Source organism: Amblyomma americanum, chromosome 4 (genome assembly GCF_052857255.1).
Source record: "Amblyomma americanum isolate KBUSLIRL-KWMA chromosome 4, ASM5285725v1, whole genome shotgun sequence".
Lineage (NCBI taxonomy): Eukaryota > Metazoa > Arthropoda > Arachnida > Ixodida > Ixodidae > Amblyomma > Amblyomma americanum.
Window position 1 is genome coordinate 125,954,505 of NC_135500.1, and position 24,712 is coordinate 125,979,216.

Genomic DNA, 24,712 nt, shown 5'->3' on the forward strand with positions numbered 1-24,712 from the left:
ATTGAAGTAGGCGGTAAGATAGCTAGCCGGGACATCGGTGAGTACTCTCAGGAGGTTAATGATCTGATTACGCATGGAAACCTCCTAACCCAACAAGCAGAATAGAACTGGCCGAGCTATCGAAGTTAATCAATAAGCGTAACGGTAACCGACCTAAGAAAGTTTAACATGGAGAGACTCGAGCATGCTCTAGAGAACTCAGGTGGCCTGAAAGCGGTCAAGAGGAAATTGGGCGTAGGCGGAAATGAGATGTATGCGCTGAGAGACAAGGAGGGCAATGTCATTACCAATATGAATAAGATAGTTTAATTAGCCGAGGAGTTCTGCAGAGATCTACACAGTAGCCCGAGGAATCAGGACGATAGTGAGGGAGTCAGTAGTGCAGAGCAATGGGGAATTCCATCGGTAACGAAAGAGGAAGTTAAGAAAGCCTTAGAAACAATGCAAAGTGGGAAAGCAGATGCTGAGGATCGGGTAACAGCAGATCAGTTCAAGGACGGAGGGGAGATTATGCTAGAAAATCTGTCAACCCTGTATACGGAGTGCCTCATGGCCTACATCGAAGAACGCCAACATTACCTGAATCGATCAGAAATAGGACGTCAAGGACTCGAGATATTACAGACCAACCAGCTAATTGTCCCTTGACTTAGCGATTTTCACTCAGGTAATCGCTAATAGGATCAGAAAAACCTTAAACTTCAATCAACCAAAGGACCAGGCAGGCTTTCCTAAAGACTACTTGACAAGAGGCCACATTCACGCTATCAAATGGATGGTAAAGAAATGCGCAGAGCGTAACAAACTCCTAAATACAGCCTTCTTAGATTAGTCGAAAATATTTGCCTCAGTAAAATGGTCAGCAGTCATGCAGGCATTACAGAATCAGTGCGTAGAAGACCCATATGTAAAAATACCGGAAGATACATGTATCAGCTGCACAGGCACCACCACCATAGTTCTCAATAAAAAAGTAATAAAGTCCTATTAAAGAAGTGTGTCAGGCAGGGTGACAAAATTTTTCCAATGCTATTCACCCAGTATATACAGGAGGTATTCAGAGACCTTGTTTGAGGACAGCTATGGATAAGAGTTAAAAGAGAATTCCTAAATTATCTGTGATTTGTTAATGACATTGCCTTGCTAAGCAATTCGGGGCACGATTGCGAAGCATTGATAAATCACTTATGACAGGAAAAAAAAAGAGCGTCTGGTCTAGAAATTAACATGCAGAAAACTACAGTAATGTTCAACTCTATCGGAAGGGGGCAGTAGTTTACGACATGTAGCCTGGTGCTAGAAGTGCCAAAGGAATACATCTCCTTATAACAGGTGATGGCCGCAGATCCGGACCAGGAAATTAAATGACTAAGAATACAAATGGGGTGGAGCGCATATGGCAGGTATTTTCAGATCATTAATGCCAGTTTACCGGTATCTCTCAAGTGAAAAGTATATCACAGCTGTATCTTACCCGTACTCACCTATGGAGCAGAAATGTAGAGGCTAGCGACAAGGATTTAGCTTAAATTGAGGCCAACACATCGAGCTAAGCAAAGAAAAATGACAAGATTAACGTTAAGAAATGGGAAGGCAGCAAACTCGGTCAGAGAACAAACTCAAGTTAATGACATCCTAGCCGAAATCAATAATAATGAGCTTGGACAGGGTATGTAATGTGAAGGCAAAATAGCTGATGGTTGTTAAGGATAGCGGACTGGATTAAAAAAAAACATAACTGGGGGGTGGCAGAAAGTTAGGTGAGCCAATGTGACTAAGACGTTCGCGGGGATAAGATGGCCGCAGCTGGCACATGACCGTGTTAATTGCAGGGACATGGGAGACGTCTTTGTCCAGCAGTGGACGCAGTCAGGCTGATGATGATGATGAACTTACCTGTTGTTTTTCCCTGACAAGAATGAAAGACGACAGTCACAGACGAAGAATAACAAAATTGCAATGTTTTAATAAAACTGTACAGAGTATTTACAGGTTTCAAAAAGGAGTGTTTTCATTTTGCGTTCGAGACGCGAGTTTCTCCGTGTTCTTGCTATTTCACTGGTAACACCACAGCTGTACGCATCTTCGTATACTACACGTACTGCATAGCAAACATCGCTATAAAAACAAACAAAAGACGCACGACTGCTACATTTTAAAAATCTGCTGCATAATGTGAACGCGATGCGTCATTGGCGTAAAGTGGAGACCACTTTTCGAGGGTGCACTATTTAAAAGGCGTAGTTATAAAAGCCACAGCTGTATGTATTCTTCGCATAATATATCGGATAAGAAACTTAAAGGAATGTGGCGTGAAGGCCTCTGATGTGTACGCGTCTGTCTGAAAGAAACAGACGCTGTTTGATGTTGAAATTTGTGAATGCGTTGATTTGCTTGGAAAAATCACCGTTGTATCATCTGGAATGTAACGGCAGTAATTTGAAATAAAACACTCGCCGCATGCTGGATTTCGAGCGACACATTCGTTTCGTCCGAAAGATCACGTCCGGCGGCCGCTCGACCACGCACCACACGGCGAATGCCCACAGATTCCGGCGTCGAAGCCGACGCACGTGTCTATATGCCGTGGGGCCCGTTAGAACTTCTGCATCTCGTTGTTGGATTCCTTCTCCCTCTGCGCTTCACTGCTGACTATGTTCTCCAAGTTCACGGTAATGCTAACTGCCTTCATGTCCGCAGCTAGCGTAAGAAAGTTGCACATGATGCCGATGATGAGAATCCATTCTCCCACGGCTGACCAGGGGCTCAGGCCACGGTACTGAAAAAGGATGGGATTGAAGGTGGTTCAGATTTGTGTCGCGGTCAATAGTTGCCATCAAATGGACGCTTGGGAGCGGGCAGACGTGAGAACAATGGCAGTATTTATGAAGGTTGAGGAAGCTTTGGAATTTGCCGGAGGACCATAATTGATGGTATTTGGTGCCCAGAGACTAAAGAAGGCAATATGATTTGTCGGTCTAGTTGGTTCATACTGAATTAAAAGGGTAAACTGCACGAAAGAGTTAAGAAAAAGAGAAAGTATCTTGTGTGTTCGTTTCTCTTTGTCTCAACCCCTTCACGCAGTTTACCCTTTTCACTGAAGAATGATTATTTCCGTCGCGGGCCGCATGGCTAATTTTGCCATAGTCGTGAGCTGTAGCTGACCTCAAGTTACCTCCTTTTAAAAATCCAATTAGCATGCTGATACAAGATTTCTGAATGCAAAGGAAGCTACAGTAAAAATGCATATGTATTGGCACCGAAACAAGCAGCAAAAATAGTTCAAAGAAAAGAACTTTTCCTAAAATTTCTAGTAGAGCAAGCACTCAAGTCAAACATGCCACGACTTGCCAAACACGAGACGGCCATTTTATAGCGCCAAAAGCACGCGGTAGAAGAAACTGAATAACTTACAATTGTGCCGCGGTGCGGATTCGGCTTGAAGTCGTCCAAGCTGTGAAAAGGAGCACAAGCAGCCACTGATCGTTCCGTCAAGGCTTATAACCCTTTGATCCAGTGTTTTCTCAACACAGCATTAGCAAATCGCAACGGCATTGCCAGTACTAAAAAACGACGATACGATGGCGACAGAGAGGTACACAGTGTCATTTTTTTTCTCGTTTTTCTTAGTACACAGTTTGCGAAAAAAGTAAACGTTATGGGCGTCATTCTAGGCCGGATGTTTTTTAGGTGGGTTCCCTAAAAACTAATCTAACAACTTCCTTGTCCTGATAGTTATCAATCACGCTTGCAATGCACCACAAATTACATATATAACTAAGATCTGTTCTATAATCTTTTTCATAATCACTTGAAATGTTATAGACCAAATTTCTGCTGCAAGAATATCTGTATTTACATTTAGTTTTTGGTTATTCTGAGCACTATTCTGCAGCGCTTCGCTAATTTCTGTCCCTAAAGAGAGAAGAAAGTCGGCAGGATAAATACGCTGGCTAAAATTTGTCTGCTCCTGGAAGAGCCCTGTCACTACTCCGTATTTTCTGCATTAATAGTTGCCTTTAATTATGTTTACATGCACACTGTACTCTTTAATATTGTGCTGGTTTTGTAGAATTTTGTTTTCCACCCCTCTTATTGTTTCCTGCTCGGAGGGGATAATAAAGTGAAATCAAATAAAATCAAGTGCTCAACTGAGTTTGCAACAGCAGAGTATTTGTCATGCATGGTGCGCCCAAGAAAAACAAAAACAGCATACGTTTAGTTTGCAGTTGTTCAATTTCAGCACCCCTTCTGTTCGTCTTTAGACAAAAGTTTTATTGGTGTTAAGAGCACAAGAGCCTAATGGGCAAGAGTTATGCTTGTAGCAAAGCTTACCATGATTCTGCGCTGAGATCGTCGGCAAGTGTTCCATATACTATCACACCTTCCCGACGACGGCCACTACTCACAATTTAGGTGCCGTAATGCAGATATTAATAACATTCCACTTGAATAATTATTAGACGTGGTAGTGGGCTCGGCGGTACCGGCCGGGGACAGATGTTCACCATGAGGCTTTTGTCATAGAGATTTTGGCAGGGCGGGCCGGCTTCAGCTTCAACGTGCCTGCGTGCGCATTGCTAGAGAAGAGGACGTTGGCTATAAGCGCCAAACCTGCGCTTCAAAGGAGGTATTCCTTGGAAATAATCGGAAATGAACAAAAGGCTAGTGCTCTAAACGAATGTGGCGTTGACAAACCAACTAAGACTCTAGCTTCCAAATATAGAACGGTAAGGTAGGTTACAGTGAGTCTGGAGGAACCAGTCAAGAAGGAATGATCGGCGACGATCTTTTTTCATACATGTTGGTAACAAATGATCGTTGCCTTCCGTTAAGAATAGTGATGTGACCCTCACAAGGCTGAAAAAATCCAGCTTCCTGTTATCACTGTGTGTGATTGATATCAATGCTGTTAGAAAACTGCTAGTAACTATAAAAATATGGAGCTTAACCCGGCGACCAAGTCAACATTATGATCCGGCATTAAACACGAAAATGTAAGTAATTAGGAAGGAACAACATATAACCAACAACAGACCGAACGAATATATCTAAAATATCATGCAAGTCGACTTAGTTTTCTTTGGCATGCAAACCAAATGCAGAAATTGACGATTAAAGTACTGCGAGGAAATGTAGTACGATGCGACACAAGCAGTAAAACCACGAAGTTTCTGAAATTATAACAAATACAGAGGTATTTAAAAAATGGGAGTTGGCGCATATATTTATTATCCAATAGCGCGGCGACATAGTCCGAGAACGACACTGCATAATTTGAAGGAACTCTTAAAATTCATAACTTCACGGTCTGAGGCGGAAATAAGGTTTGTGGAGACAATTTTGAGAATAATAAATATGCACAGCGTAGTCACCGTTTCAGTGTCGGTTGCCTTTTCGGTTTAACCGACAACATGAAAACCTCTTCAGGCTTCTAGAGGCTTAAGAACGCGCGTATTTCAGCGTCCGACAATTCTCAAGAGCAATAGTGTTTGCCCGAAACTTCTGGCGCTCAGGGGCAAGCGAAAGAGCTCGAGGAGTTCAAAAAGTGCCACTCACTCGTGGTAAACCCTGGAAATAAACGGCAAGGTAATTCTTAGGAGTCCATGAAATGTGAAAGTGGAATACGTTCAAGACAATTCACACTTGGCACCTAGCGTCTTCCCGGGTTCGAACCTGACCGCGGCGACTGCGTTTTTATGGAGGAAAAACGCTAAGGCGGCCGTGTGCTGTGCGATGTCGGTGCACGTTAAAGATCCCCAGGTGGTCGAAATTATTCCGGAGGCCTCCACTACGACACCTCTTTCTTCCTTTCTTCTTTCACTCCCTCCCTTATCCCTTTCCATACGGCGCGGTTCAGGTGTCCAACGATATATGAGACAGATACTGCGCCATTTCCTTTCCCCAAAAACCAATTATTATTATTATTATTAACCTAGCGTCAAGCATCTGCACAGGTGAACTCCAGCAGGAGATCACACAAGCTGATCAAAACACCAAGCACCCTTTGTATGAAAGCCACTAAAGTGATTTTACTCCTACGTCATCATCGAAATTACGCGTGTTCGAAGAAAGACACCGCCCCTTTTGGCTTTCAATCATACCTGTTCGGCATAGCTGAGCTCCGGCCTATCACGAGCTCCCAGTATAGGCTACGCTTCTTTTCTTTTAACAGTCCATTCTGTTATCCCAAAAGTCGATTGGGTACTTGTTCTTGCTTATTACATATCCCACCAAATCCCACTTCTTCGCTTTGATTTAGACTAGAATATCAACAACACTTATCTCTCAATCCATGTTCTACTTTACTCACCTATGCGGTCCGAATTCGCGCGCGAAGAGAACACCTTTAAGTTAGATTAAGGATTAATAGGCTGAAATTATTTAAGAAACAATTATTATACTATCATCGGCATTACACATTGTTCACGTGTACATTGTTCCATTCTAAATTTCTTGGTTATGAAGCTGTCCCTGCTTGGTGGAAATTAGCAGTAACAACAAGCGATTATGGTTAGTGGAGAGAACACAATCGTCAGTGCTAGGGGACATGGCCAGCCACGAAGGTTTATGGTGTGCAATTATATATTTTGGTAGGAACTTATTTTTAGACGGTGTGCACGAATGCCCTCAGTCAGCCTAAGATTTTCATGAAAAGATGCATGGCTAATTTTGTGCAAAAACTAATTCAAGATCAGAATAATCATAGTTGACAATTTCTCAGTTAGAAAGAAACAACTGGGCCTCATTTTTCATATTAAAGCAACAATGCCTGAAGTGCATAGTCTCATTCCTAAGCTAGTTTCCTGAACAAACCAGTTATTTCAACCGCTACTCGACTTGTCCATTTCTTGTTATCTATATTTGACTTTACGTGTATTTACAGAACGTTGGGTAGGCTCGCGGTTCACATAAAAAAGTTTCATGCCATAAAATGTTTTTATCATCATAGACTTGTTTCTAACTGTCAAAACATAAAACCATCAAACTATTTTGCAAAAGGCAGCGACAACATGATGTCATATCAAATGAGACTGAAAACAATTTCCCAGTCTCAGAGAACTGAATGACGTCATAAATTGTGGTCAAATAATCAATGTGCTTTTTAGAAACAAGGCTCATTCTGTTAAAAAAAACTGCAGTGAAGAAATAATAACGGAGCATTTTTATGGTGCGCTAGATTATGCATATCGTTCATTTTCAAATTGCGCGAAACGACGAGGACAAAGGAATTAGGTCTGCATTTTTTGTGCGTGTGTCCACCTTCCTCTGTCCTCATTGTTTCGCGCGATATGAAAACGAATAACTATGAAGCAACAGAAAAGATGATCAAGCTTTCAAAACCTTATCTCTACTCTGCGAGGCAAGATATGCAAAAATATATAGTTTTTCTTGACGCCACTTTGACTTATACCACGACGAAAAGTTCACAAGAAACCTGGCGTTAATTATCAGAAGACAGAAACAGTTTTGCAAGTAAAACCATCGCGTTTAATTATTAATGAACTTGACACCATACCTAACGTATTCAATCTTTGTTTTCGATCCCCTTTTCAATCCCATTAGATCAGCTTTTCAATCTCATTTAGCTTCCGCCAAGCCACTGCCTAAGCAGCGGAATGTTAACTAACTATGTTGAAATAAGTGAACATGCTACCATAGCTATTACGAAGGCCTGACAGCGAAAAAAGAAGTATTGTTATCTCGATTTCATCTAAACATGCAATCAAAAGTAGTTACGCTGCGTGCACTAGTTTCGTTATGAAACCTGCGCAGTTTCTATGAACACAGTTATTGTAATTCGCACAGGGCAAAAAGCACTGAAATGCGTACAGCAGGCTTCAAGTTCAAAATAAACAGTTTCCGCCCAAAGTCACTAACAAGCACAAATAGTAACATGATTGAAAATGTCATCCGCAATGCAATCAAGACTAATTCAGAAAACAACTTAAAGCTGGCCTACCGGCCATAACACTGCTTGCTGAAAAACGATGCTTTCTCAGGGCAATTACGGAGAATGAATCGACGTGGCAGTCTTAGAATTCTCAGTAGCTTTAGGTAGTTCTTTGTGAAGACCTTGGTGCAAAACTTTAAGCGTTTTTTACTGACGCTAATGGAGTCTCTCACACCTCTGCTTTTCTCAGAAATTAGAAAGAATTGGTTGTTTCTGGTTGACTGAACGCTCTCCAAGACTAATTTATTGCGCCTGTCTTACTCTTGTATTTATTACGAAATTGAATTCTGTATTTGGTGACCTGTTAAAATCCACCCATTTGTAAATTATTGTACTGTGTACAATGCTTCCTTAATGCTAATGAACAAACCAAGGTTGACGACGCATTACACTTGGTCTTTGCGTGAAACCAGAAATGACACAGGAAATAAAACATCCCTGAAACATCCCTGAAACCAAATGCACAACATTCAAAAACAACAAACGAAAACTCAATTTTGCATACCTACTAAACACTAGTGCCAAGAAAGAGTACCAGGAAAAGTGCTTTCGTATCAAATCTACAAGAAAAGTCGACCTGAGACTTCATATATCCTTCATATGTTAAAAGCTCATTGCAGACTGTGCTTCTTAGAAAGGAAATTGAAAGCACACCCGCACATGTTGAATTAACCATGGAACATGGAGATATATGCTTGAGTCATAATTAGTAATACGCAATTAGGATGCTGGACTAACAAGAAAAAGATTACCATGCGGTTAATACAACCACGTTTTTCAAATCAGATCCGTGTCGAAATTTTGCTGCTTGTCAGAGCTAGAATTGTTGACGCCGATGCGCTTCCAGGGTCCCCAGCATTACGAACGCTGTTGGTTGTGCCCATATAAAAACATGGGGAGACTACATGGACTTCTGCCCTTCAGCATCGCTGCTGTCACGCATTTTCTTTTCGTGACAGCACCTTTCTTTGTTGTCGCCGTACTAGTTATCACGTCAAGTGGTTATACGAGCTACCTCTATGTTAGTTCACTGAAGGATGATTTTCTTTCGTGACCATTGATGCTGATGTATGTTGTCAAATGTATTTTGCGAGGGTAAGAGAGTGTCCGGCAAGGATACTCGCAACGGCGCCTCCGATGCTGCCCAAGGTGCAGACAATCCTGGCGTAGCCGACCAAAGGCCTGCAGTGCTCAGGCCCCAGGAGCCATACAAACATGGTTTGTATGATGAAGTAGCCCGTCGAGAAAATAAACGCTAGTGCAGCTCCAGCCACATGGGGCAGAAGAACCGGTAGAAGCTGTAAAGATAAGGGTAAACTCTGATTTATATTCCGCCGGCAATGGTAAGTTCGAATTCATAGTTTTCAGCACGTCACGATTACATTCGCTGTAGTGTACAAGGTGACATGTCGGACTATACCTCCTAAAGGCATATTAGCATAAAAATCTTGTTTAAATATCCGTACGCAAAGCTCACATCGTAATAAAGATGTTCATCTTAAAACTAGGATAACAGACACAAGTTTAATTTTGTGAGCCCTAACAGAGTTTGCTTGCGCAAATACGGCGTTAAAGCTCTTCCTTTACTTCTGAATATGGACAGCAACATCGCGATATATAGAAGAGATTAAATAACTGATGTTGAAGAAATTGAGTAGCACGATTCAAAACTGTACTGTCTAAAAGACTGCCATAGTGTCTCGGCTACCCAATCAATATCATGGTTGCGCGTGATTGTGCGGTGACTGTTGGTTTGAAACCAATTTGTTGTGCTTTATGTTCCTGTTGTAGACATGGTGCTATTTACCATTGAATTATTGCATTGTTTTATACTTATTATTGTATTGCTAACAAAAGTGTTTGTGATGACATGCTATTCTCGCAAAGACTAGTAGTCCCTTACAATTGCAACATCGACTGCCTGTCCGATATTATTATCTTTTTTGTTCACATTGTGTAAGGGGGCCGAGGCCTTTGTCAGGTGCGTGGACGCCTTTAGCCTCGACCCCCTCTTAGACTGTGTCTAAGGAAACAATAAAGAAAGAAAGAAAACACTGCTCGTTAATTGAAAAAAAACAAGAAAACAACCATGTTATACTCGAAAGAAGTAGCTTGCCTATTTATGCATTTTGTTTGCGCGTAACAGATTAAGACTATCGCATGCCAGTGGCTGACCTGAAAACTCTGGAACGCATAGTCTGCCATCGGTGGTGCCGCTGAAAGCAAGTGGAAGAAAGAGAAAGGAGAAGATAGGGAAAGATGTTGAGGTGTTATAGGAGTACATTAGATAGAGAGAACACATTGCCTTTGCACTTCCCACGGAAAGTGCAAATAAATGAGAGCGAAATAAGCTTTCCACCAAAGAAGATGGCCGGCAGGTGTCAGCGGCAACTAGAGTCATCTAAAGACAGGCTTTGTCATGTGGCCAGAAAGATAACTTCTGGGTGGAGAGGATCCCGCTAAGCCAAGCAAGCGACATTGCTCTCTGAGAGGGGCGTCCGTCGTACTTTAGATGAGTATTGCAGCGTAATTAATAATATATCATCGAATTTAAGGCGCACTGATCATTAGTCTCAGTAAATTACGTTTCAATTTTCTTCTTGTGCACGGAGGTGGACCATGGGGAGCGTAACATGCGAAGAAAATTTTGTAATCAGTACGGAGGGTGCGGTGCACGTCGGAACATAACCGCCTCGGTGCAATTCTGTGGCATGCTTTGCTGTAAAGACTGCGTTAAGCTGCTTCTACTAAGTTCAGATGAGAAGCAAGAGGGTGACTAACTCAGGGACAACTGTGCTTTACTTTCATGACGAGCACAAGAAGCGCGCTTAACTCGCGATGCGGTTCAACGGAATACTGATTATCCTCCATGCCAATTCTTTCTCAGGTATTTAAGCTAACAATACTCTTCGATTAGCGACTTGATTGCTTTGTCAGATTTGTTTTTGCGGAGATTTTAAAAGCAGCTATTCCTGGCAATCCCTTCCCTGCGGCGTCTTTCACTGTCCATGTGCAACACACCATACCATACCATACCATACCATACCATACCATACCATAGAGAGACAGCAGGAAGGTAGGATTCTTGGAAACATTAATCAAAGTGAGCAAGTGTTGGAAGGGAGTCTCACTTGGTCACTTTGATCTGTCATACCATGCAATGGAAGTCGCTACAAGTTCGATGCGGTTAAAGAATTAAGCTCAAAGCCTCTAAGGTTCTCACAGCCCTAACATGGGCCAAAGTAATTTATTATGCTTTTTTGTTTTTCATGCAAACCACAATGTGAATTTTCATATCTCTTCGTTCTGTGTAGCGCGTGTGTACACAAGGACTGCACTCGTTTATGTTTGTAGAAGCAGTCTGGAGTTTGTGTTGTTTTTTTGCTCGTATCATTTTCGGTCGAAAGTAACACTTTCCTGTGTGATTTAGTGAGGAATCGCAAGGAGAAAGCTGGCAGGGAAAAACAAAAAAAGAAGCCAGAAGAAAGATGATAAAAAGAGAGAGATAAAGAAGATAAAAAGATAAAGACTAAACATGTAGTGGTGCTCACCCAGGTGCCGTCGCGGCGAATGTGGCTGACGGGGTTAGTGGCGACCATCGCTATTCCGACGCCGCTGAGCACACCGCTCACGAGTGACAAGTAGTTGAGCAGTGTGACGAACTTCTTGCGCTTGCAATCCACCGCGCGCACAGCGAAGAAGCGGACCAGCATGGGTATCAGGCCTGCAGGTGGAACGTCGGTAATGAATCTCGAGGCTATACATAGCATGGCAGGCATTATTCAGTCTGACCCCCCCCCCCCCCCCCCCCCCCCCCATAGTGAGCTCTAACCGATAAAAAGGGACAGCCTTTGAGTGGCCTAAAGGAACAGCCGACACGTACTAGTGGCTACATTCTTTCATAATAACGCCGCAATAGAATCATCCTTCCTACGAAACGTAGTAAAGAGAGAAAATCTCGACTGCTTAAGCACTTCTGTTCGTTAGGCTACGTTCAAAACAGTCATAGCGGTTGCCCCTGCGCGAATTTGTCGCACCGAGAGAATAAAAAAAGCAATGCGAAGACTGGCACTAGAAAGGCACAAAATTAGCTCTCGTTGTTCTATAAAGATATTGCGGTTAAATGGGAAAGCACAGCGGGACACTATGACATTAAATGTATGGTTGGGGAGGAAAACCAATAGTTGATATTTCATGGTAAACCTCAATGCCTTTCTGCGGAGAAAATTGGAACAGTGGGAAATCATCTGAGAAATCTAATGATGCTATTTATTGCAGCGAGCTAAACAGACTTGTGATGTATAGCAGTTTCTTTATGGCAGCTTCCTGCTTCTTTAACAATTAACATGGTCCGGGGCCCCCAGACGCCTCTTTCATTTACACAATTTGAGACAGTTTTAAATATGACTAAATCTGTCATGTCAACGAGAGCACTTTGCTTAATAAAGCTTGAGTCAATTCTGTAGCATGGAGGTAACGATATCTACGTTCGTTTCTACTCAGTTTCGACAAAAATGAGAACATGCTGGCGTAGCGATCTTTTACGTATTTATTTTTCTCATTGTTATGTAGCCTATGTTACCTGTGTTGCGTGCGACACCTTTAGAAAGTGAAATTAGGGCAAGAAAGAACTGCGTAGTCAATGGTTATGAAGCAGCGGAAGAGTACTCTTTACTGGAGCTCAAGAATCCCAGTGTAGTTTGTACCGCCTATGAAAAAAAAATGAAACTATACAGCTGGAAAATACAGGCCTTTGTACCTCACCTGAAAGAATGCAGGCGATCAGGGCCAGTCCGAACAGAGCACTCTGAGGAGCATTGCCACCAGCATCACTGTAAGCGGGAGAAATCAACAGCACATTGTAGATCTACGAAACGAAATCTCACAGCAACATTCAATAAGACTCAACAGAACAACAGAATAGAAGAACAGAACATTCAATAGACCATGATTTTTTTTTTAATGCTGGGAGTAGTACTCGAAATTCGGCGCGCAGAAAAAAGTGCGGGCTGGTAGACCTAAGTTTAGATTTGTTATTAAGTTTAAGACATAGACTTATGTTCTGCCGAGTAGTAGCCGTAATGAAATATACTCAGTTCTTGGGTAGAAAGGAGATTCGCAGGGTGGAAGCCCTCCCTGGTGGAAACATGATCTAAACATGCAAAAACAATATGAGGGGATTAAACCTTGCTTCACAAGTAAAGTTAATGATTTATTTCACAAATATGAGCGGCGCTTTCCGTCGCCAAAAGACCACTAAAAATTTTAAAATTAATGCTCGACAGCGCCCTGAAGCGCATAGAACATCTAAACAGTGCTGAAGCAAAGCAAGTAGGATAACATGGCATTTCATGCCCAACCGCCAGCGCAGCCAATAATGTAGACTTGTTTAGACACTAGAGGTCATTCATGGCGTTTAAACCTCTTCTATACTAATTTTTTTCTCTTGTGTATAATGCGCTTATAGCTGCTGTTCGCTGCTTCAAGAGAGCAGTTCATTGCGTTCTTCTCAGCTTTTGTGATAATGTTGAAGTTGCTTGCACATCCTCTTATAATCGATGGCCAGATTTTTGCGAAAAAAAACAGTTACTTCTCTCATACACTCAAAAAGGGCACATTACCATTTTAATGTGCTTGCGTTTCCGCACGAGAATGACATTTGCAAGAAAGTTTTATCTTCCTTTTTCCTTCGTATGTTTTTAATGCGCGTAACCGAAATATTCTTTAAAAAAATGTGAAGGTACGAAGACACGAGATCTTTCAGGAGCAGCTTGCATATCGTGCTGTTTCAGAGGAAGATATAAGACAGACGAAAGTTTTATCGAGGCCTTATTTTGAGAAACTCATCAGTGCCTTTTTCTTCTTGTTTAACCAAGCTCTCCGAAAATGTCCGGTTTGAATGTCAATTGAATTAGTCCAGTCATCGTGATAATTTGCTGTACGTCGCTAAGACAGTGAAATGCGCTGAACGCCCGTTATTTCATGCATAACTGGTAGACATAGCGCGAAAGCAGTCATACGCCCACCAACGCCGACCAAGAATCTCGTCGTATGTACAGTACTCACGGATTGAAATAGGACATTCGGAGCGCGTGGCCGTCGCTTCATGGAGCGCCGCCCGTAGACGCTCATGGAACCAAGGTGGTGCATTGTGGTATGCGTGAGAGGGAGAACATCTACAAAGCAGAATTGTTCCTTCCAGTAGCCAATCAGCCGGCCTGTGGTTTACCACATGCCTGCGTGGCACTGCAAGGCTAGCGCTCCGAATGTCCTATTTCAATCCGTGAGTACTGTACATACGCACGTACACGTACGTACACAAATAAACTGACATCAAATAAATATCCACGACTAGGAGTCTAAGCCGCGGAGGCGCGAACAGACCAGCTTCGCAGGCCGCTGCGCTAGGGCACTAGGACGTCGCCACAGCCAGTCACCTTTCACGTTAAACTACAACACACATCGTCGCCTTCCATCTGCGGAGCGAACAGCTCACACCAGCTTAACCTCGATCAGAGCTTAACCTCAGCCCCCCAATATCGTCGCCAGACGTGCTGACGACACAGCAAAGCAAAACCATGAGCCCATCAGGCTAAACACATTCTTTCGCACGTCTATTCGGTTTATATGCGTTCAAACCGTACAATTTTTTTTTTCTGTTTCCGGCAGAAGTTTTCGGGACGCATATATGTACTGGTATATGTTCTTGCCCGTCTCCTGCCGAGCTCAATGTTACATGCAGCCGCGAAGGACGCGCACGAGAGAAATAGCCGGTTCTCGGGATTACGTGAGCCAAGCGGAAATTCCCACAGCATTTAAGCACCATCGGCCGAAACGTCGGCCGTTCGCCGTGAAGTTACGCACCACCGCGTTGCACCATACAAGCGTGAAATGTTCATCCCAGAATGGGCACTCACTGAAGCGAGGCGAACGGTTTCTCTTTAGAGCCAATACCGCGGCCAGAACTATTGCTGCCCTTTGCTAATACTGCTGTTGAACGTGCGAACTCACTAAATTACGTAGGATGCTTTTGTTTCGCGGTGTAGAAGAACTTTCAGAATAAAGTAACAGCAAAAATAATAGTACCTTTATTTTAGACACGTAAACATACACATCCTTGAGGCCAGCAGTAAAGGCGGTCATTGATGACAGCGTTACGTCATTACGCAAATACTTAGCTTCACGTTGTGACCGCAGCTTTCTCGAGCCCCGATGCGTTTCTTGTGATGCTTGCTGTGCGAAACGGATTTTCAGTTCATCTTAACTGCAACTTTCGTGCAACTAGTTTTTACGCACACTATAACACTTGTCGAAACTGTTCTTTTATGACCTAGGTTTACTCTGGACCTGTGTGAGTGAAACAAGTGAATATTTTCACGTCTCGATGATAAATACCTCTTGTAAAACTAGTCCGCAAGTCAGCTGCCGACAGCGGGGCCCTGGACGAGCAGTACCGACTATCCAGCTCCTGAAAATCCTTCATTACGATGACCAAAAGCTTTTTCTCTCCCCCGACATACTCGGCACGATAACGAGCAACCTTGTCGAGTTTCCTTCTTCGACAACTAGGAGAAAGCGTATAGATGCTCCAAAAGCAAAAAATATATGTAAGCACCAAGATCACCCATGGCTGCAAGAACACCCTGAAAATCATTAGCGATAACAGCTAGTTCTGGTGCCTCATAAAAACCTCGAATCTTTCATTCCTTAGATCAGGCTTTGAAGGTAAGTCATCCTAGTGACTCTCCACAAAAACGACCAATGCGACACAATAAACTAAATGAGTCGGCATCCTAAAGAGAAAAAAAAATGGACAGAATGATCTTTTAGGTTTCTCATACACGTAAATTCGGCTTCAAGACGACTTCAATGTCTATCTCTTCACTACAGCGCTTCTGCTGGAAATTTCAAATCCAAGAATTTGGTCTTTGAGTTACAGGTGACCGCGAAATAAACGTCTGAGGAAAAAGGACGCCGAGGTAAGGCGCGTATAATGGGCAGTTTGCCAACCGGATGGCCCGACCTTTCGGGTAAGGGCGACTTGAGAGCGCTTTCATTTTATCGTGTCCTTCAGGGTGGACACCGCTTATTTCTTGCGTCGCTTACTAAGCTTCCTTTAGGACAATATGTCTAGTACCGTTATTGTCACGCTATCATCATTTCCTGCTAGGTGGCCTAGAAGGCGTTTCCTCCAGTGCACAGGAGGCCGCTATAGTGAGCAGTGGGCTTTCGCACCCTTCAGTTTGTGCCGCGAATTTTCTCGACACCGGCATGAAAATGGAAGGCAGCCGAGTTGCAGGAACAATGCGCTTGTGTCGCAAATGCAGTACTCCACGTGTGCGTCACAAGGAGCGACGGATGTTATCTCGTTCATGGACTGGCTGAAAGGTGTTGTACGACAAGAGATTGTCTGCTCATGAAACGATAGTTCACGCCACTTTCCTGCATGCCCAGCTTGCGCCACAATGGACTGAAGATATTCTTTTTTTGAAGATAATGAATACACCGAGCGTGGGACAAAAAATTTTCACACAGTAGGTGGTGAAACAGAACAGAAACTTTTACTGTTCCGTTTAATAGGACAAGGAGGCGTCAGAATTGACTTTTTGGTTGGTTCGTAAAGGTGGACCTCTGGCTAGAAGCAACTGTATTCAGCGAAGTTGAGTAAGGATTTAATTTGCGTCACCGCAGCCGTGCGTGGGCAAAAAAAATTATATTCTCTCATTTCTGCAATTCATGAAAATGATTAGTTCCTTTCAACCATTTTTACGAAGGCAGGTGTTATCACACTTTTCTGAAAGAGAAAGCTACGACCCCTAGCCCGTTGTGGCAGCAAAGGAAGTTGTGATATGTGCTGGTGCCTCAAGAAGTCCCGTGAGTCTAATCACAACTGACTCGAACCGAGCTTCTGGCCGCAGCGCAATGCATTACAGACACAAAAAGGCTTTGGCGTGTTGCCGTCTGCGTATATAGAGTACAATCCGTTTACGAATAATCGGGCAGTCTGTGAACAATCGTCCGCGAAACCGCATTGCTATTTCTAAACCTCTCTGACGCAAAATAATAGTTTTTCTCATGCGAAAATCTGCCCAGGCTACTGCATGTTTGGCGGTACAACCGACAGTTTCTACTTTTGATGAAGAAAGAAAGAAAGAAAGAAAGAAAGAAAGAAAGAAAGCAAGAAAGAAAGAAAGAAAGAAAGCAAGAAAGAAAGAAAGAAAGAAAGAAAGAAAGAAAGAAAGAAAGAAAGAAAGAAAGGAAGGAAGGAAGGAAGGAAGGAAGGAAGGAAGGAAGGAAGGAAGGAAGGAAGGAAGGAAGGAAGGAAGGAAGGAAGGAAGGAAGGAAGGAAGGAAGGAAGGAAGGAAGGAAGGAAGGAAGGAAGGAAGGAAGGAAGGAAGGAAGGAAAGTCGTCTCGCGGAGACGTTTTTATGCCCCGCAGGAAAACTCGTCGGCGGCGCTAACCTTACGTATGGCAGGAATACCGGCACGTCTCCGATGAGCACGCTCCAGGTATAGACGATCATGACGCTGAACGTCAAGGAAAACACGAAGATCCATGGGAACCAGTGCAGCTTGTGGACCTTGATCTCCATGCCGCTGACAATGTGGAGGTAGTTTCCTTCCTGCAACGCCCAAATGAAACTGGGGTAAGCAAACAACACGCGGGGCTGTATTTCACGTGCTGCCATCTAGTGTTATCCGACTGCGAGAATGAAACGGCCTCAGACGGGTAGTGCCAATCACAGCGATTAGTAGAAAACATCTTTCTCCCAAAAGCAAGAACAAGGAAAAGTTCGGAGCATTTGCTCGCGTATATCTGCTAAAATGAGACTTGCAGTTTTGCAAGGAGCGCGAGAAAAAATTGGCAGTGGTTTAACTTGGCTAACACTGTAACACTGTAATTCAGCGAAAAGCAAGGACGCCTGCAAAGCGTCTGGGGCTCGTCCATGGCAGCTTCGCTACAAGCTCGCGTTCTATATATACCCACACGACCGCGTGGCTATGACGAGGTATCACATGGTCTTACGACAACCCCATCAAATGTCACCACGTGGCTTCACATCACCCCATCGGAGGTTCTTAAGGTCAACCCAAAGGTCAGAAGAGGTCAAAGTTCAACTAAAGGTCAGGGGTCAATAGTTCGACACCATAACTGTACCACATATGGTCATACACGGCAAACGTGGTTGGGCTGAAGGTCGTTCAAGGTCATTTTCTGGCCTTCGCGACGACTGCTTTACGTAGCGAATGAAGCTTTTCGCTTCAAAAGAGAAGCTAGTTCGGAAAGGAATTGGATTTGTACATGTTCTTAGGGAACAAGCTTGTGAATCCCTCCTGCAGCTTGACTTTGTCATCGTACAAAACAGACTATAAAAATGCACTATGCGCTCTTTTGAGTGAATATGCATACAGTACGGAGTATTGCTTTTATATAACACTGACACACATATCAACCTTTATTGGAGTCATTGATAGCAGTCTGGAGTTGGGCTAGTCGGTGAATAATGACGGCACACACAGAGCTCTATCTTTTCCTTGTCCCTTCTCTACACGCTGTTTTCGGCGATGTTTACAGGAGTCGTTTTTTCAGTAAGTTGCTGCTCAAAATAGAATTAATTAACGGTAGCCATGAAGTTGAAATGCTCCTATTAACCCGGGCCAAAAAAAAAGGTTGCTTCCTGAAATACATAGCTACAGGAAAAAGCAAGGCACACCCATGGTGCTGATGTTGTTGGTGGCAGTGGTGTTAAGGTCAGGCGATATCAGTATTACAATGAAAATATCGGCAATAGCTCCACCTGTGGCTCGTAGGCTAAATGAAACAAGCCTCCGACCAATACCGCAGTGGTTCAGTGTTCTGTAAGGTAAAGACAAACCTATGAATAAGACAAAGCGAGATCGCTTCCCTGCTTTCAACTATTTTTTTTTTTCACTGCAAATGCCAAGGCTTTCACTTGTCGTGCGATTCACATTATGAATGACCGAGTCTCTGAACTACAAGAAACAACGTAGTCGTCACTTAGGGAGCAAAGCTCGCTTGCAACCAGATGAACGGAGTGTCCTTGTGATACTCGATGAGGCACGCTCAACATGCATTATTAAAAATCATGCAGCGCGCAAATCATTTCTAAGCCAATTCGTGCCGATACCAAAAGGTGAGGACATGAATGATTAAAAAAAACATGTAAAACGCCATGCTTTCTCGTCGAATAATTCTGCAGACACGCAACGCTGCGTGCTACTGCTGCAAAAGTGAATTTATGGGCGCTGCATGCTGCCATGTAAAGAGCTTTGTGTCAAGTCAAGCAACTTTGCAGGTAGCTTTTTGTCCAGGGGATCTTTCCTTCCTCACTGAGAAATTAAGAACGTTTTGAATTTGAAGTTCAGTGCCCACACAGAAATACCCTCCGTATTGCACGGAGACAAAGTCCTCCTTTTTCATCTTGTACTTTTTTTCTCTTATTGAAGTTCGTATTTTTCCACGGTAACTTGGATAAAATGCTGACATATCATCCCAATCACTCTGCCATGTGTGGCTTTTGCGCTACATCATACATGTCGCTGTGCATACAGTGTATTTAAAGCATTGATTGGGAAGAGGGATTTTAATTGTTATTTACGTGACCTTGAACCCGCGCTGTTAGCCTGGCCAGTTCTTGTGCAGTGCACTCAAAAGCATTGCTGCGAAGTGTGGAGGCAGAAGCTCGTAAAAATGTGGTACACAAATCCTAGAAATCATGTTTGCCTTAAACAGCCTGACACACAGAAGAAGTGGAAAAGCTATGAAGAGACGCTAAAATAATTACACTACTTACTGCTACTGGGAGGCACTACGTGGACGCGGCGCGTTGCCAGTCGCGTCGAAAACCGCGAATTCGTAGTCTGCAGTAAAAAACCTCGACAGATGGACACCACGGACGCGTACATATCACACGGCGGCAGTCGGCTGGGATGGCCTTCTTCGATGGGGAAACCATTACTGCGTCGTCTCCCTGGTTTCACGTAGGTAGCGACTCGGTAAAGTAACACACAAGGAATTATAAAACAGCAGGTTGTCCATCAGGACTCGCGTCTCTTACAAATGTATCGAAACGGAACTGTCGAGTCTTCGTCGCGGCGATATCTTGCGCTAACGGACGGTGCAATCTTATCTGCCCGTGCCCGACGACCCCTGACATCCGAGAGCTCTCGCTAGGCCAATCCTATCTCGCCTCGAGTGCTCGGCTTCCAACCCGAGGAACGAGTAACGCCAGAGCATCGAGATGCATCCGCGAACGGCCGCATCTATCGATGAAACGCCTATTCTCAAACGCGCCCGGATGCTCCGATAGCCTGCCGAGAACAAAGCGTACTTAAGCGCGCAGCGCGGAATATTCAGAATTGAATGTGACATGGCTAGCCACTGTGCTCGTTGACCCGCGTCCCTTCAGCGTTAATGAGAAGCATTGCTTTAGTTGTTTGCGTTGGCTTTTTAGAAAAGAAGCTGGCCCTTACAAAAACTTCTTTAGACAGTCTATAGACTGTCCATAGACATCTGTCTATAAATTATATAGACTTTCTATAGACCTATAGACGTACCCTAGAGAAAAGTCTATGGACCTCCTTCACCCCGCGACGTCACGAAGATGCGGTGGCGCTGATGTTAGCAGCGACTTTCGCATGGTAGGCAAAACAGGTTCCGCTTGCCCGTGCCTACCGCAGCTGCCGCAGCTACCGGCGGCTGCTTCAAGCCTGTGCACTGCCGAAGCAGCATGTATTGACCAGCTGCGTCACTGCTGGATCCACGTAGTAGCATAACAATTATTAAATTCGCCTCGATAGGTTTCTCGCGCATAAATGCCGCATTCGGAAACTGGCTAACAGGCGTTGGGCCACGGTAGTAAAGCGCGAAGTCTGGGAGTCGATAGGCACTGCCACTGAATGCACTTAATAGCATGCAAGTTACTGCGTTCATTAACCTGAACTTCAGGATAGTAGGCTGATAACTGCTCAAGGAAAAAAAAAGACATATGCAGCTGCACACGTACTTATCACCTTGAGCCGGAGTGCACGGGGCGCCGACAGGTTCACTCGCCCCCAAGGAATGCGTTTTTTGTTAATAGCACACCATGTTTTAATGGCGCGTTTTATGACATTTAATATTTACTTGAAACTGTTTCTTGATATGACGAAGTAATTATTTCATTCGAATAGAAACAAGTCTGGTAAGTTGTGTCAATCTTGCGCGGTCGCGTTGGTGTGCTTAGAATAGCGTACCTTAAGTGTGCTAAACGCCATATGCTTTTTCATTGCATCATGAATGTGTCATTTTTCATGAGGTAGTACATGATCGCGAAGCTTGTTTGCAAAGAAGCAGCCGCAGGCGTGCTACTAACAGACACGTGGCGAGATTGAGAGGGGACGCGGCAATGAAAAGTGTTTTCGTTATTCATGCATGCGATATGTAACTAAACTTGGTGCAAATATTAATTTCCTACGCTAGTTTAATTCTTTTTATTTATAGCTATACCTGGTGCAGTTCTGGGTAATTATAATTAACACCGTCGTCAAGTCCCCCCAAGGTCTCAAATAATTGAGTAGATAGTGCGCAGTTTTTTTATGCCAGCATGTACATAAAGCCCTGTTCTGTATGATGACGCGATTAGTTCTTTTTCTATATGATCAGTACGTGTGCATGCATAGTTACATGAAAACGTTTCTTACAAGAAATAACTAACACAGTACTGCACGTGCAGGGAAAAAAATCGAGAGATTTATTACGCTCCTCAACGTCTCAGGAATAGTTTGCGACGAATGGAATCATTTGATTTTCATGCGAATTACGAAGGTGAGTGATCCAGTCGCAGAAAATGTGAGGTCACAAAACGAACCTTAAAGTTCATTCCCTCGTTTATGGCATCTTCGCTTTCGCTTTGGTCAAAGAAATGCGGCACTGAAATCAAAGAAATTACCTCACAATTTTTGACGACCACACTTCTAAAAAGCTTAATTTATAAATTTGTACTCAATATTTTGCTATAATTTTTCGTCACGAAACTAGACTTCAGGGCTTAGGAAAGAAAATAATTCTAGAAATCAAAAATTTTCACCAAATCGACCAGCTTAACAAGAGGACAAGTCGGCCTGGCTGGTGCGTGGTCATGTGGCTAAAAACAGCGCTAAGCGAGACAGGAGATCAGGGACACGAAGCTGTCCCCACTTTTCGCACAGCGCGACATATACGTATGTCAGCAGACGATAAGCGCATGTCTGCTCCGACGAAACAAGGCCAGCGCTTCCCCTCGCTATTGTCCTAGTGCAGAGTGCAAAACTAGTGCAGTGACACTAGTGCAGAGTGTCAAAACTTGTTTTATTCAATGCCTAGCGCATAAATAAACGGCAGGAACGCTTTCTACATGTTTACTACTAACCATATATACAATACAGTGGCAAACTATTTCTCTTTGTAGGCCGCACGTGGCCAACGCGAGCTCGTGTACTTCAACAAATTACTAAGTTGGAAGCATCGACCATTGCTATGATTCGAAGAAACTGGAAACGCGCCTACAAGCATTGAAAACCTGCGCTCAACACCTATCCGCGACGCCACTCCCCGACCTTTTGCCTACCACGAGCTCGCTAGCGACTGCAGCGCCACCTCGTTTGTTTACAAACATGCAGGAGGTCTATAGGCAATGCAAATCCTATAGACAGTCTATAGACAATCTATTGATTCATGATAATACACATTTAGTAGACTGTCTATAAACAGTCCATAGACTGTGAGTAGACAAAAACAATTATCTATAAGAAGACAACAAAGTCTATAAGAAATGTATAGACTGTCAAGAGACCATTTTTACAAGAGCGTGAACCACCCGAAGCGGTAGCCAGCACACCACGCGGCGAAAATGAGTGTTGTAAGGTGCCTATCGATAACCTCGAAGGCAGCGGTTTGTGTTACGCTTACAAGGCGTTGAGACGCATATTGCGATTAGGAAAGCTTGCTCGCCATCAGCCCCGAATATCCACCGACGAGGGCCTTGATGATATCATGCGAACGGCGGCATGTTTCCGGCCACCCTGCCTTCCTGTATGCTGCGCGACAGATCGTATGAACGACATGTGTTGCGTTCCGAGCTGTCCTGCAGGATGGTTGCTTATTAAAGGCCTGTGTCACATGCTTGCCGAGATAGTTTATGTATCAATCATAAATTTAATTCATCAAAATCAAGCATCACTTCCCTGGTACGAACTTCAGCTGTATTGAACACCTGCACGTTCAGGTTGTTATCAAAGATTCGCTTCGAAACGAAATGCAAATATAGATCGACACAGCAGATCATGACTATCACAATGGAGCTTTGATCGTGAGTTGTAAATCTGGAGGAAACAGGCGCGGCATATCCCCCGATAAGGCACACCCTGCCTGCCACCTTAACGCAGTGAACTGCACTAAAGAAAAAAGTCGTACTGCCTTGACGATTTCAGCTCTAGTTGATTTAAAGCTGGATCAAATATGTCTGAAATGTGCAAGGCTTCTCAAACTGAAGTTGCCCGGTGAATCCCATAGTCTACCTACTCATATATTTTCAATCACTCTGTAGTTTGAGGCCACTAACAGTTAAACTGAGGTTAGTAAAGCAACGCGGCGGTGTTTACCGTTTCTAGTACTCCGAGGACCAGTGAGAGGAGTATCCAATGTAGAAGCAGCACATCCGTACAAGCGCGGTCACATCCTTCCGACACATACCGAACTCACTGACTGAATGGTGCGGCCACTTACAATCTCCTCCCTTTATGCGGTCACCTTCCCTGCATCATTATTTGCTTTCACGACCTCCAATTTCGCGTGCACGTTCTTTTTTTCCAGTAGCGCACCACACCTTACGCCATCCCTGATTTCCACTGCTGCCTGCGGAAGCAAGCACGCAAGATAATCCCTCGGGGCTCCCTTTTCACAAAAGAGACAAGCCCTCGAAAATGACGACGCCATCGCTGGAGAACCGAAAAGTAGCTATGCTGCAGTTAATCTGCCTGATTAGAACTACGCAGTGTTGTATAAGAAAGAGCCGACATAACCTGAAGAAGGGTCGACATAAAGCTTTGCGGAAATTCAGCCATCATAAAGCCAAAAAAAGAAGCGATGGTCAAGGTGCCTGCCATTCAAGAGTGGTTCCTATCGGCACGAACAGCTTCCTGCGTTCCATTCGCTCTGCAGCGAGGAGACGCTGGCCACTACTTCCACAGCGCTGCACACTTCTAGCGAAACAGGAGGCGCAGACCTCCGATTATGACGCGCTGGCTGGACAGGACCAACAGGCGTACGTTGCGCTTGCGTGAACGTGACGCAAGCAACGTCGTCACTGTATGCATATACTGCGAGAGGGTGCAATTACACGCGCGGCGGGCCGAAAATGCGAGCTTAACAAAGAACGCGACGTCCTTGCGAGCCAGCTGCTTATGGGGCGGCGCGGCTCGGGCCGATTTGAAAATGCGATGTGTATCTCGCGAACGTTAGACAAGCTAGGCCTGCCTCGGGGCACACGTACTTTCAGGGGCAAAATCGGCGGCGGCGGCAGACATCGCAGTCGCTCCTTCGAAGTCTGTGCCTCAAGCATGCACCCGTTATGAGTGCGCGGCGATAAACGGGTTCCAAGGCACCGCGATCAAGTTTCGAGCGGCTAGGCATCCGCAGTACAGTTGGTTACAGACTTCGCACGCACTTGTGGACAAAACAAACAAACAAGTACGTACCATAAGCAAGGCTAACTACGC

General features: G+C 44.1%; 1 protein-coding gene across 1 annotated transcript; it reads right to left on the reverse strand.

The window, feature by feature from the left end:
* Positions 1 to 1,945: 1,945 nt before the first annotated feature.
* Positions 1,946 to 23,616, reverse strand: LOC144128322 (DNA damage-regulated autophagy modulator protein 1-like). Its single transcript, XM_077661644.1, has 7 exons — positions 23,597 to 23,616; positions 17,417 to 17,577; positions 12,719 to 12,786; positions 11,506 to 11,678; positions 9,075 to 9,252; positions 3,415 to 3,479; positions 1,946 to 2,779 (listed from the first exon to the last, which is right to left on the reverse strand). The coding sequence occupies exons 2-7, from the start codon at positions 17,545 to 17,547 to the stop codon at positions 2,597 to 2,599; spliced, it is 798 nt and encodes a 265-aa protein (XP_077517770.1). The 5' UTR covers positions 17,548 to 17,577; positions 23,597 to 23,616; the 3' UTR covers positions 1,946 to 2,596.
* Between the last annotated feature and the right edge of the window lie 1,096 nt (positions 23,617 to 24,712).

What these genes read in the sequence shown, in the direction of transcription:
- LOC144128322 (XM_077661644.1), bottom strand. Translation starts at nt 17,547, where the DNA reads ATGGAGATCAAGGTCCACAAGCTGCACTGGTTCCCATGGATCTTCGTG. An exon ending in TTCGCCGCGACGGCACCTGG is followed by an intron (nt 9,253 to 11,505) that starts GTGAGCACCACT and finishes TTATCTTTACAG; the next exon opens with CTTCTACCGGTTCTTCTGCC. An exon ending in CATCGGAGGCGCCGTTGCGA is followed by an intron (nt 3,480 to 9,074) that starts GTATCCTTGCCG and finishes CGGAACGATCAG; the next exon opens with TGGCTGCTTGTGCTCCTTTT.